At 42.5% G+C, this 12,913-nt stretch overlaps 1 protein-coding gene across 1 annotated transcript; it reads left to right on the forward strand.

Moving 5' to 3' along the window:
- The first annotated feature begins 375 nt into the window (after positions 1-375).
- LOC130392069 (transcription factor E2F3-like) lies at positions 376-11,665 on the forward strand. Its single transcript, XM_056602492.1, has 8 exons — positions 376-972; positions 2,742-2,859; positions 4,051-4,181; positions 4,634-4,722; positions 5,273-5,431; positions 6,325-6,439; positions 7,241-7,382; positions 7,690-11,665. The coding sequence occupies exons 1-8, from the start codon at positions 691-693 to the stop codon at positions 8,010-8,012; spliced, it is 1,359 nt and encodes a 452-aa protein (XP_056458467.1). The 5' UTR covers positions 376-690; the 3' UTR covers positions 8,013-11,665.
- The last annotated feature ends 1,248 nt before the right edge of the window (positions 11,666-12,913 follow it).

The raw sequence follows: 12,913 nt of genomic DNA on the forward strand, positions 1-12,913 counted from the left end.
CCCCACAGACACACATAAACGCACACACGCACGCACACGCACACACACGAAAGATGTTATCATATTGGCCACATAGAACCAATTCAGAAAGGGAAAAATGTAATGACTTTTAAAAGTCAATGATATTACATGTATGTTATATCAGTGACCATCGGAGTGACACACAACCCACACATCATATCATCTCCTTGTGGTGTAAAGTTAGTTTAGGGCACCATCTACCGAGCTGTCAGAAACACACACGCGTGACCAGAGTGACGCGGCCTGTTTACAACCACCCAATGAACACGTGGCGCGGTGAACGCTCGGCCGCCATTGGCCAGAGCTGCATCAATAAAGGCGGTGTCGCGGCTCTGAACGGCCAATCGCGTTCGACCTGTACATTATTTTTGAAAAACTCCCGGGAAATCTGAGTTTCGCGGGAGCTCTTGAGCGCGTAAACCGTATCCCTTCATTCATCAGTCCGTTTCCTGAAGCCATTTCTAGACGGAGGAGTCGAGAGTTGAGCTACTTTATAATCCGTTGCATCTGCCTAAATGCAATTGCCTATCGAAAAATACGCATTAACAGCCGATAAATCAGATTCCCATCTGAACTTCGGTCTGATTATTTTTTATATTTTTGCAGCCGATTAGCTGTGAAACGTGTTTAAAAGAACGGAGGCAGAAGGGTTACCCGAGTCCTACCAAGATGAGAAGAGGGATCTCCTCGGCTCCGGACAAAGTGTTTTTAGCGGGGGTCGGAAGCTCTGCTCTGGACAATAATATCATTTTAACAACCCTCTCAGATCGACTTAACCCCGCTTTATCCAACACAACTTATTTCCAAATAATAACTACCCCTCCGCCTTGCAACATCACTCAGACCTCCAATGTATGTTTATCAGAGCCTCAGATAAACAACCTTTACTCAACTCCACAACAAGCTGCAATCAATGGATCGGGACAGCGACCCGCTTTAGGAAGACCACCGGTAAATGAACCAGCTTGTTGAAGTTTTGTCTAGCCATAAAGAAACAAATGTAGCCTGCTAAGGTTAGCCGAGCTCGTCTCCACTGCTAGCTACTTAGCCCCTCCGTCCACAGGACTCGTTTTGGAGAAGCTTACTCAGTTAGCGATGTGGCTAACTGCTGTTAGCTCACTTAACAAAGTGCTTCTACGACGTGATCGACGCGATGGTCACCGTGAAGTTGGGTAACTTTGTGGATGAAGCTACACGTAAAGGCACACAATGCTAACTTGACTGTGCCTCGAGGTGGGCTTCAGCCCTGGCGATCAGACGGCTGTAAAGCCCGGAGATGACTAGCGGTGGCCTAGTCCTGTTGTTACTGTCTTGTTGGGGGGGGAAGGGAGATTGGTGGGGTGGTTGGCGACTAGCTCCAGCATTAATCTAGCTAGCGTACGTTATATACATGATGCAAAAATGACCCACGAGTGCATAAGCTAACACTGCAGATTCACTGCGGTTTCTCGAGTACTTTTAGATTTGTGTTCTGCAGTCGTCTCGGAAGATGCATCCAACTTGGATGGAGGGACGTGTATAAAAAAAGAAAAAAAAACGAGTTAGCTTGCAAGCCCAGTAGTAGCTTATGCATAGTTGAGAGGCACAGACATGGCCTTGGTCTTGATCATAAAGTTTTTGTGATGCTGGCATCGGAAAGTGACTTCACATGGGCTTCATGCAAAGTTGGAGTACTTTAGGGTTTGGAGTCTTTAAAGTCGCCTACTTTGAAAAACGTCTCGTCTGCTTTTATCAGAATGATGACTGGTTCTATCTACATTTTGACTTGTTTGTGATTATGAGCCTCCTAAATTCTGCAGGAATATGAAAGCATTGGGTACGAAATGGTCTCTTGCCCCCCGTTCACATTTAAAATGGAAGTCCTTTCACTATAATTTTGAAACCATAAATCGTCTACATGTCCTGTACCAATCATGGACTATAAAGTCCCCAATTTTCAAACCTTCCTACTGCCTGTCATGGCCCAGGCCATATTCGAATAATACAGGAAGTCAGGCTTGATGACCTACTTTTAAAATTCTATTTAAGGTAGGTGAATTCATTGGTCTGCGGTTTAACAAAATGGAGAACTCCTGGGGTGTACAATCTTGCCATTACCTAACCTAATAACTGTGCAATACATTGTTACCAATTTGACATGGAAAATCAAATGCATGTTTCTGATTGGCTTTCACAAAGATCTCACATTTAAGCCTATTTGTTCTAGCTGAGATACACATGGCTATTGGGCTTAGGGGGGTGATCGCATGAATGCCTATTAGGGTGGTGAGCACATGAACGCCACATGTCCAAGGAGTCCTCTAGTCGTGGCATTCATTAACCTTACGAATCCAGGTTTCATTCAAACGTGCATGACATGGTTATTACATGTGCATTCATTTATATGCTCTGTCCGTTGTCTATAATCAATTTAATCAAGGTTATGATTCATGCACAATCATAGCCAGGTTTGCCATGAGCTCGATTGGTGCTGTTGACATGTGGCCTGCATGAATCCTGAACTAAATTGCGTCAAAAATAGCAGGACATGGGCACTACTCGCTGGGCCAGCGATATGAGGGCTGGCAGTTATGACTATTATAGTTGCAAGAGTAGCAATCGTGATATATTCCAACTTGTCCTAAACACCTGGGTAGACGGGACAGTGTATTTTGATATAGATGTCTATACTTTAGATATTTGTGTTTATTGTGTGGACGTTTTGTGACCTTTTTTTACAGGCGAAGAGGCGGTTGGCACTGGACGATTCGGATCACCAGTATCTAGCAGAACCAGCCAAGACACCCAGAGGAAGAGCTGCATCAGTGGCCAATGGGAAACACCTAAAGCCGCAAAGAAGTAGGAAGAATCTGCTACTGTGTGTCCGTCTGTGTGTTGGGGGGGGGGGGGGGGTATATAGGCTTGTATCTTTGATGCTTTGCATCGACTTCTAAGTACGTGACGGCACATTCGATTGTATAATTAGAAACCCAGCCTTATTTCTTATTCTTGTAGTTACTCTGCACTCCGTTTAGCTTATTTTCTGTACTTGGTTGTAGTTAATGAATTTTTGTAGTTTCCCCCACATTGCATTCATACTTTGATTGTTCAAAACCTCACTTGAGGGTTTCTATAGATGAAAGGTTGGGGCGGAAAGACTAAATGTTAATGTTAACATAGAGCCTCAGCAGACTGCTTTTTTAAAATGGCTGCCTGAGTATTTTATCTTGGTTTCTCATGACTAGTACAGTAGATGGCAGCATACACCATCTAAATCTCCCTCTTGCAGATATCATCTTGACCCTAGGTTACATTTAGAGGCATTTCATTGTTGAACGTTGGATAGTAGAACCTAATAATTGGGAACTTTTTGCTTATTATGCATAATTCCATTCTGTATGTTCTAATGACTCTTAACCGGTAAAGTCAAGAACACTAGGTTACTTATTTGGCCTGGATTGTCATTTTTTCACAAGTCAGACTTGAGATCAATATCCAATGTTTGATTTTCAGGCAACCTCAAATCTGGGTGAAAAGGGTGATTCACTTTCTTACACTTAATGTGGTCAACCAATCCTGTTGCTTGGCGCAGTGATCTCTAGGCCTGAATTGGCAACACATCCCCGACCTCCCCTACCAAACTGTTAAAAAGGGTCTAAAGGTTTGAAATCCAAATGTGTCGCACTGGCCACTCAACATACCCTGCTGAAATCCTAGGAGGGGACTTTTTATTCACTCAGTTACTCAAGCAAATCATTTCCTGTCAGTAAAATATCTCCCTAATGAAACAGAAAATAAGACATCACTATGCCCCTTCAGGTTCTTGTTTCCGGCCCAGTTTCCTGTTTAAGATTGCCCACAATGCGGGACACTTGATGTCACTTATGTTTTGACAATGATATTGCAATAGTCGTATCCCTAAAGGGGTCATTAACAAATTTTAGTCTTGCATTTTGTGCATGTCTCTTCTCGGTGACTGTAATGTTTACACTTGTGTACACAACTAAACCATTTGTCCAAGTTTCCCGCTCACCATTTTTTGCGTTCTAGTTCCAAAGTCTCCGACGGAAAAGACCCGCTATGACACCTCTCTGGGTCTGCTCACAAAGAAATTTGTGGAGCTGCTCGCTCAGTCGTCGGATGGCGTTCTGGATCTCAACCAAGCAGCTGAGACTCTGCAGGTGGGTTCATAGGTCACAGCAGAAGGGGCATTTATTGCCTTTTTATTTATTTTTTATTTTTTATTTTTTACAAAACTGCTGTTTTTATTTGTTTTTTAACCTCTAGCCCTTTGAGATCTTTGAGATGAAAAGAGCACTATAAATACAATTTATTATTATTGCTCAACTAAATGTAAAAGTTTTCTTATTAGGGCCGTCTAAATATTGTAAGTCACTGTCATTGTTTCAACCTCAAATTAGTAGATTATGTTACACATTTTTGGTAGCAAAAGTATTATACAAATGTATAAATAAAGCACATCTTTCTTTATTGTCTGCATTATTGTGGGAAAGGTTTAACCAGTAGTCTGCATGTATTAAGATTAATGTGAAGGATGCAAAGCCTGCTGCCATTGGCCGCTGTATTGCATGTATTTACATTACATTGGTTATCGCCTCGTTACCGCATTCAGGTTCAGAAAAGACGACTGTATGACATCACCAACGTGTTGGAGGGAATTCACCTGATAAAGAAGAAATCCAAGAACAATATCCAGTGGATGTAAGTCCGTCCGACCCCTGTCCGTCCCATACGGTTTCCTTCAGTGTTGTGAAGTTCCTGCATGTGTTTGATTCCTGCATGGATTACTGAATGAATGATTTGCAAATCCCCATGACAGCAAATGCATGGACGGGCTCTTTTAAAATGCGCTAATTGGCCATTTGGAAAAGTTTCCAAAGATGGCATTTTTAGCCCTCGATTTTAATGTGGGTATCTAAGACCTGGAGTGTCAATCATCACATTTTGGTCATGTTGTGGCCAGTCACTTGCCACACTACTGTGTACTCCTTGTTTTTTGTGCCAGTTTATCCAGTTTATCCTTTTGTGCCAGTTTATCCAAAGCTCATACCTATCAAAGTGTGTAATCATTTATGTTTGAATTCCTTAATGCCAATCGAGACATATAGGCAGTTGGTTAGTATCCAACCATGGCAAAGTAAGGAAAATTAGTCGAGCCAAAAATAGTACTAGAATCCGTATAGACAGCCACTAAGCCGTATCGGCGGTTCCTGGGATGGCCCGTAAAATCTCCATTTTGTCTCTTGTCCAGGGGCTGCAGTCTGTCTGAGGTGGACGGTGCCTTGAGTCAAAGGCAGAGGCTGACGTCTGAGGTCTCTGCCCTGGGGGAAGAGGAGCAGAGGCTGGAGCAGCTCATCCAGAGATGCAGCCTGGATGTGCGGCATATGAGCGAGATGCCAAACAACCAAAAATATCCTTTTCATTTTGTGACATTACAAAAAGGAAAAAAACAACAGCCTTGATTTATGAAGCGCATCCGTCAAAAAATCTGGAGCATTGTTCGTGCTTTCTGAAGGTTTATCAATTTTCTTCAATCTATCCGAGGAATTTATGTTTGCAGATTTGAAAATGCAATGTGTGTGACGATACTGTTGTATATTTGTATATATGTTATCATATTTGGTGCATCAAACCTTATTAACTCTTGGTTGACAATGGGTTGCTAATAACTTTCTATTGATCCAAATGCTTCACGTTCCGTTAAAACTAGGGATGCACCGAAATGAAAATTCTTGGCCGAAACCGAACATACTGAATGTGGCTTTTGCTCTTTTACATTCATTCGTTTTAACAGGTGCGCTGGGCGCATTTTTCATCTGTGTATTGTCATTTAGTTCTTAACAAACTTACGTGCGGCTCTTTTTTAATCTCTCTTTTGATGAAGCGCACCCGGCTCATTCCACACTGGTTGCTTTTTTTTTTCTCACATCATCAAAAATAGAAACCTTTTTGGCCTTTTTACTCCTCCGGCCGAAACCGAAAATTATGTTTTGGGCCATTTTCGGGCGAACATTTCAGTGGCTGAATTTATGGTGCATCCCTAGTTTAAACTATCCAGAACGGGTACAACAATGTTTTCAACATGTGCGCTCATCATGAAATATTAATTAACTTAGCCTCTAAGATGCATTGTATTTCAAGACAATGGTCAGGTGTGGGCGCACATTTAGATTTGCATTTAGGGCATTTAGCAGACGCTTTTATCCAAAGCAACTTACAATAAGTACATTTATCAGACGAAAGAGAAACACGCATGCGCACGCACTGATCTGACACCGTTGTTACTCCTTGATTCCACTGCACGTTAGCCTATGTCACCTACCAGGACATCAGGGAACTGGGAAACCTCCGGGACCAGACGGTTATAGTGGTTAAAGCTCCTAGTGAAACCAAGCTGGAGGTTCCAGACCCTGAGGAGGTATGTAAACGCACTGTCCTGGGCAGATGTATAGCGTCTTGTGTTGCATCCACTGCCTTTGGAAATGCATGAGATATCCGAAGGATTTGGAAAGGGTGGGAGGGTTTAGACTTGATGCAGAGTAGCGTTTGAAAAAGTGACACATTTAGTTCCTTGAAAGGTCCCTTTTTTTTTTTTTTTCGTGTAATGTTCTTGGACAGCATTTGAAGAATAAACCACTGTAGGGTAACAAGGCTGTTTGTAGCTGTAAGGTGAAACCCATTGGTGCTCTTGTTTGTTAAATCTTAAGCTTAGTCTATTGCCAATTGCATAAATTGCATGCTCTCACCAGTCTGTTGTTTGATTAAACTTTGATATCCAGGGTTCCATCCCAGTCTTTAAAAAAAAAAAATCTGGATCATATTGATCCAGAGTTTGAAATCCCATGTTTTGCTATTCAGGATCACCTGATCCATCTTACTTATATGTCAGTTTTTAAAGGAACATTGGATGGAAACACTGTGATCCAAATACCAAATTTCAGGATAACCAACCAACTGAATCCAGGATAATCCAGTTTTTTTGGATCAAATAGATCCCAAACCGAGTTCAAACTTTTGAAAAACCCAAAGGGCAGGTTTGATCCAGATCATATGTAACATCGGATTACATGATCAGATTTTATTTCGGAATCCCTCTTTTGAATTGAAAAACGAATTTCAAAGATTTTATCCAATCCGTGATCCGAAATCCAACTGGATTACTTTTGAAAAGCTGGGCCCAGGTGACTAATGTAACATCTCATCATGGTCTCCCTTCCAGAGCCTCTCCATCCATCTGACGAGTACGAAGGGCCCTATAGAAGTTCTGTTGTGTCCTGATGAGGAAAACGACCCCAAGAGTCCAGTCAAGAACGGCAACGTGGACATCAACGGAAACTCCCCCTTCGTCAAGGTTGTTCAAGGTGGGTGGTGAAATACGGCTACCTCTGACTACCAAGTGGACCGGGTAGTCACCTGCCAATGACCGGATGGGTACATACATCTGTCTGCAATGACCTGCTGTTGTTAAATGTTAAATGAGCGGATGAGTGAATGGTTATCACTGGCCCACCCGAACACGTGACATTCACTCACCAGCATCTAGTATCAAAAGGGTCCTTCAGAGATCGCAGTAAGAGTATCTTTGGTGGCTGTACAACCTCCATGCTTATCAGACCCAGGATTTGGGACTCATTTGGGAAATGCCTTGTCTTGTGCTTGTGCTTCCAGAACCCATCAATTCCAAAACCACTTCCGGCGGCAACTCCCTCGCACCTCCCCCCCCCTCGAACGAGGCGGTCTCCGTCACGACACTGTCCCCCATCTCCTCCCCCTTCACCAGTCTTCTGCAGCAAACGGAAGACCAGATCCCGCTTGCCTTAGGGGCCCTCGGGGGAGCCCTGGGGCCCTTCCTGAACCTGGGCCCCCCCAACCTAGACCAGGACGACTACCTCTTGGGCCTCGGCGAGGGGCAGGGAATCAGTGACTTGTTTGACGCCTATGACTTTGACAAGATTCCAACGCTGGCCCTGGACGACCTCCTCTGCAGCTAGGGGCGGCTGGAAGGAACTTGGAAACTAGCTTTTTTTAAATCAATGATCCAGTATGCGAGGGAAGAAGACTCGGTCACCTGTACAATGCTCACCGATTTGCCCACTGTGTTGCCGAATTTGGCATCTTTAAAATTTGGATGAAAATGGACAGTTGTCTCACTATATGGGGGGGGTACAGTTGATTTGTTTATCCTTTAGGAGCAAGAATTTGAATGCGACCCGACAAAAGAGGAGAGTATTTCCCGTCGTAGAGCCTATTCCATCTCGGTCCTTCTCAAAAGATTAAAGGATACCTGGCCATGAGGGAGATGCCATGTGACACAGAACAGTTGGGATAACGGTTACTTTTCTTACCTATCTTGTATACCAATTATGTCTGAAAGCCGATACTGCTGACTGTTGTGTTGAAAGCGAACATGGACGAGAAAAAAAACATAACGAATGCTATCGCTGTGAACCCGAAACCAAACTAGCTAATTGTGCCGCGCAAGATCAATGAGTTGCTGTAACCGCCTCCTAAGTTCGAATGAATGAGTTGATAGTTTGGTGTTATGACTACATCCTGTAGTGGTATGTTGTTTGCAGTAGTTTCTAGCCACCCCCGTGCCTGACGAGTACAATTATGTGCTTCCTTATACCTTAGTCCCAAATCAGTTACTGAGACCTGATGCAGTTCCCAATCAGAAGGTACTTTTTTGAAGTTAGCCGAGGAAGTGTCCAATGTCTTCTATGGGCAGAATTGATATCCTGCTCGCACCTAAAACGGTCTTCAAACGAGAAGTGACACCACCTCTAACATGGCATTATCGGCTGTTCACACGCCTCGTTTTCTTGACTTTTCAAACCAGACAAATGTTTTATCGATTCCCTCACTAAATTATTTGTTGTGTTGGTGCGAGTTGAATGATAAAGTTGCGATAGAATGTTTTCTACAGTTGGAAGACAAGACTCATGTTGTGTTTCAGTCACATCTGCATCGTTTTTCTCTGTTCCTCTTGTGCTTGACAGGTGGTATCCTTAGGTGAGATGGAATCGAGTAGGGCCTGGAACAGGACACTAGGTGCGTTTCAATCCCCCTAATTGAATGCGAACTTTGAAGTATCGAATCAGTAAACGGTGATGGAAACACCAAAATTCGCATCAAAATCCTCTAATTCGCAAAAAAGTTTATCCGCTCGCTAGAGGTGGTTTTTGAGAAATGCAAAACAGAGTTAATTCGCAAAATGGGAGATGGAAACACATTTTGCGAATCAGCTGTGACGTAGCGAACTTTGAACACACAGGACTGACAGTCTTTCCGATTTCCGCATAACGACTGGCCATAGCAAACCTGCCGACATCAACGTGTAACGTCATCACCCTATTCCGCTCCAACCACTTGATGGAAACGCACCTAATTCGAATTACTTTTTTGCGAACTTTCTAAAGATTTGCATCACCTTTTTAGATGGAAACGCAGCTATTGTCAGATGCGTCCCATGGATGTTTTGTAGACTGTATTCACACATAAATGCCCGCAAATCCAAGGCTAGCTTGAACAAAATGGCTCACTGACTACTGCTTGTTTATGACTCCATACCGTGAACCTGTTCTTGTTACGGTACTGGATGATTTTCTCGAGGGCACAAGTCAGGCAAAACAGACCTCAGTTTGCCGTTCATTCAAAGCAAGGCTATGCAAACTAAAAACCACTCATTAACCACGCTTCTAAGTTTTATTTGGGAAAGAACATGCTTTGCTACATATGGCTTTGAGGTACTTTGGGGACAAAGTATCATTGGTACCTCTGGGAAAGTAACTACCCAGACTTTTAGCGGTTTCTCAACAGGTCATGTCCATCACACAGAGACCTTATTTTACGATGACTCGCATTTGGTATGTCAACAAATACTAAATAATTTGTCAACCCCCCACTGAAACTTCATCCCTAGTCAAAATACATTTGAACCGTTTATGGTTCACTAGTTGAGCAGAGGGTACAGATTTCTGAGAAAGATTGTGACTTTTTAAAGATTTAACAATTCGGCCCACAACTGCCATAGATTTCTTACAGGTGTTTTTTTGTTCTTTGTGTAATTTTTAATACATTGTTGAATTTAATGTAATCAAAACGGGCTGGAAGGAAAGAGCATCTGCATATCAGCCAGATTGTTGGATACCCCATAGGCCGTATGGCTTCTTAACTCCCAGTTCTGTGTGTTGTAGAAGGAAAGTCAGGCTCTGTTCACTTGACCCTACACCCGTCTGTAGGGTCAAGTGTTTGACTCTATTCATGAGATGCAGTCGGCTGCCTCTTGATGTTCACGATATCAAGGAGGTATAGTCCGAATGTGTGTGGGTGCGTGCGCGTCTTAGAATTTAAAATGGCCTACATTTTTGAGCTTCAGTCTTCGTATTGCACTTTTGACTTGGATGACCTTGATTTGTCACTTTTGCTCGTTTCAGCTTTCAAATCTGAAATATCACGGTCATAAGTGTGTGCATGCCTGATAAAGGAAAATCTGGATAAGTGTATTTTCTTTTCTTTTCCTCAGACGTTTCATCTATAGATAATATTTTTTAGACCATAGAAATATTCGTATTACAGGAAATGTCAGGTGGGGCCGTCAGCTGTTGTCTTGCTGAAAAGCAGGAAGGGATCTGGAAAAACAACATATCAGGGCTGAGTTTTGGTTCGTGCATTAGCCTTCATCCACTGTAATCCCATATGTTGGTGTGACATTTTCATGACTGCTTAAATCTGTCAATTCAGAGGTATATTTCATTGCTTTGATGTCAAAATAACCCCCTCTTTCGTCTTTACCGTTTTATTTATACAGAACTTCCGACGGTTAAAACATTTTTGTGCGCTATTCTAAAAGATGTCTATGGCTTACTTGTTTTTCACCCATGATTAGTTGACCGGAATCTGGTCAAAATATTTGAACAAAGCCTATTTGTGACTTCATTGAAGTAACGCTTTGGAACAAGAATGAAATGAGGTGGTGCTTTTAAAAGTACCGTGTCCCAAGTAAAGCCAGATCTGTTGGAGTATTCAGCGGTGAAAGGCTCCGATGACTGAAGCCCTCCCGCTCAGAACGACCTGATTTTTCCAGGGTCATTCCCGGGGCTACATGGTGTGAAATTGCATTGCAATATTGGACGTTTTGATGCAGATAAAATCAGGCCTGCGTGAAACTTGGGTGACAGCCCAAAGAACATTCCTGGGTATTGGTCAAATGTCAATGTCATATGCCTGTTGTGTAGAATGGGAATTCTTCTCAGTCCCTCTTTCAGCCAATCAATGGTCGAGAGGAATGCTTTTTTAATTTAAACTCCCCCCCCCCCGAAATGAGCATTTCACACTTCAGGTTGCACCACGCTTGTAGCAGCCCTTTTGTCTTTGATCGGTTTAGTTGGTACATAATAAATGAACTAATCTGGTTAATCTCCGGGTTTTAGGTTTGAGTGCATGGATGAGGTTAGTGTGTGGTGTTGTATATTTGGAGGAAACTGGTTCTAGGTGTGTTATTCAATTAAAAGTTTTATTTTCTTTAACATGCTGTTAAATGAGACCTTTGAAATGTATTTGGAAAAAAATATTTTTTTCTACTTTGCGCATTTGTAATTGAAAACTTGATTAAAAGCAATCTAGCTCTGAAGGTTATTTTTATTGTCCACAACCTATGCATGCTTCTACTCCCATTTTCTTCACCTTCTAAAGGGGTTGACGGCTTGAGTGTAATTGGCCATTACAAGCTGTTTGAGAATCTGCTTTTATGATGCGTTCACATCACTGGTAATTATGGGGAAAACATTTTCTTGCCGTCTGAAAATATGCGTGAACGACACTTCATGACGCTGTTATGATTCTACTTCCTTTCGGCAATTTGGGACAAATTTGGATAAAGGCGCGTTCACTCTCCTGGTGATAACGAGACTGCTCCTCGCCAGTGATGACGCTCACGCTTACCCGGGTTCCCGACAGCGACATCATGTGCACTTGGGAAACAGCCAGTTGGGAATCTTAAAGTTCTTCACAGTAGGGTTTTCTTATCCGATAAAAAAGTCAGAACTAAACAGAACTTGGTAGGATCAGTTTCAAGTTTGCATGCCTTGATGCCTATCACCTACTATCCTTTTGCTTTTATTGATGAGAAGCGCATACAGTATTGCCACTGTATGGAAGGCAACACTTGCCCTTATCTAGAGCTGGTTTACCAGTACACAACGTACAAAACTGAGCAAAGTCGATGCCAACAGACGGTAACCACGTCAATCAATAGTAAAGTATGTGACATGATGGTTGATTCTTTTATGTTGACTAAAACGTTTATGTTCCGCCTATTCATGCGCTTCACTAGTAAACCATACTTCACCAGCTGGGCAACTCTTGACAGCGTCATGAGGTGTCTTTCACGCAAACTTTCCGCGAAAATGTTTTCCCGATAATACCCAGCGATGTGAACGCACCATAACAGAGTTGCCCAGTTGGTGACGTATGGTTTACTAGTGACGCGTATGAACATGGCGGAACATGAATGTTTTACTGAGTATAAAAGATTCAACCATCTCACACATACTTGAATATTGAGTGACGTTGTAACATCTGTTTGCATGACTGCACAGTTATATTTAACGTTGTGTACTGGCTCTATATAAGGTCAAGTGTTGCCTACCATACAGTGGCAATACTGTGCTTTTCATCAAAAAAAGCAAAAAGATAGTAGGTGATAGGCATCAAGGAAATAAAGGCATGCATACTTGAAACTGATCCTACTATGTTCTGTTTAGTTTTGACTGTTTTTTATCAGATTAAAAAAACCCTGCTGTGAAGAACTTTTTCGATTCCCAAACGGCTGTTTCCCAACTGCACATGAACGGTCGCTGTCGGGAACACGCGTAAGAGTGAGCTTCATCAC

This window comes from Gadus chalcogrammus, chromosome 11 (assembly GCF_026213295.1).
Source record: "Gadus chalcogrammus isolate NIFS_2021 chromosome 11, NIFS_Gcha_1.0, whole genome shotgun sequence".
NCBI lineage: Eukaryota > Metazoa > Chordata > Actinopteri > Gadiformes > Gadidae > Gadus > Gadus chalcogrammus.

What these genes read in the sequence shown, in the direction of transcription:
- LOC130392069 (XM_056602492.1), top strand. Translation starts at nt 691, where the DNA reads ATGAGAAGAGGGATCTCCTCGGCTCCGGACAAAGTGTTTTTAGCGGGG. An exon ending in CCGCTTTAGGAAGACCACCG is followed by an intron (nt 973 to 2,741) that starts GTAAATGAACCA and finishes CTTTTTTTACAG; the next exon opens with GCGAAGAGGCGGTTGGCACT. An exon ending in CTTCGTCAAGGTTGTTCAAG is followed by an intron (nt 7,383 to 7,689) that starts GTGGGTGGTGAA and finishes TTGTGCTTCCAG; the next exon opens with AACCCATCAATTCCAAAACC.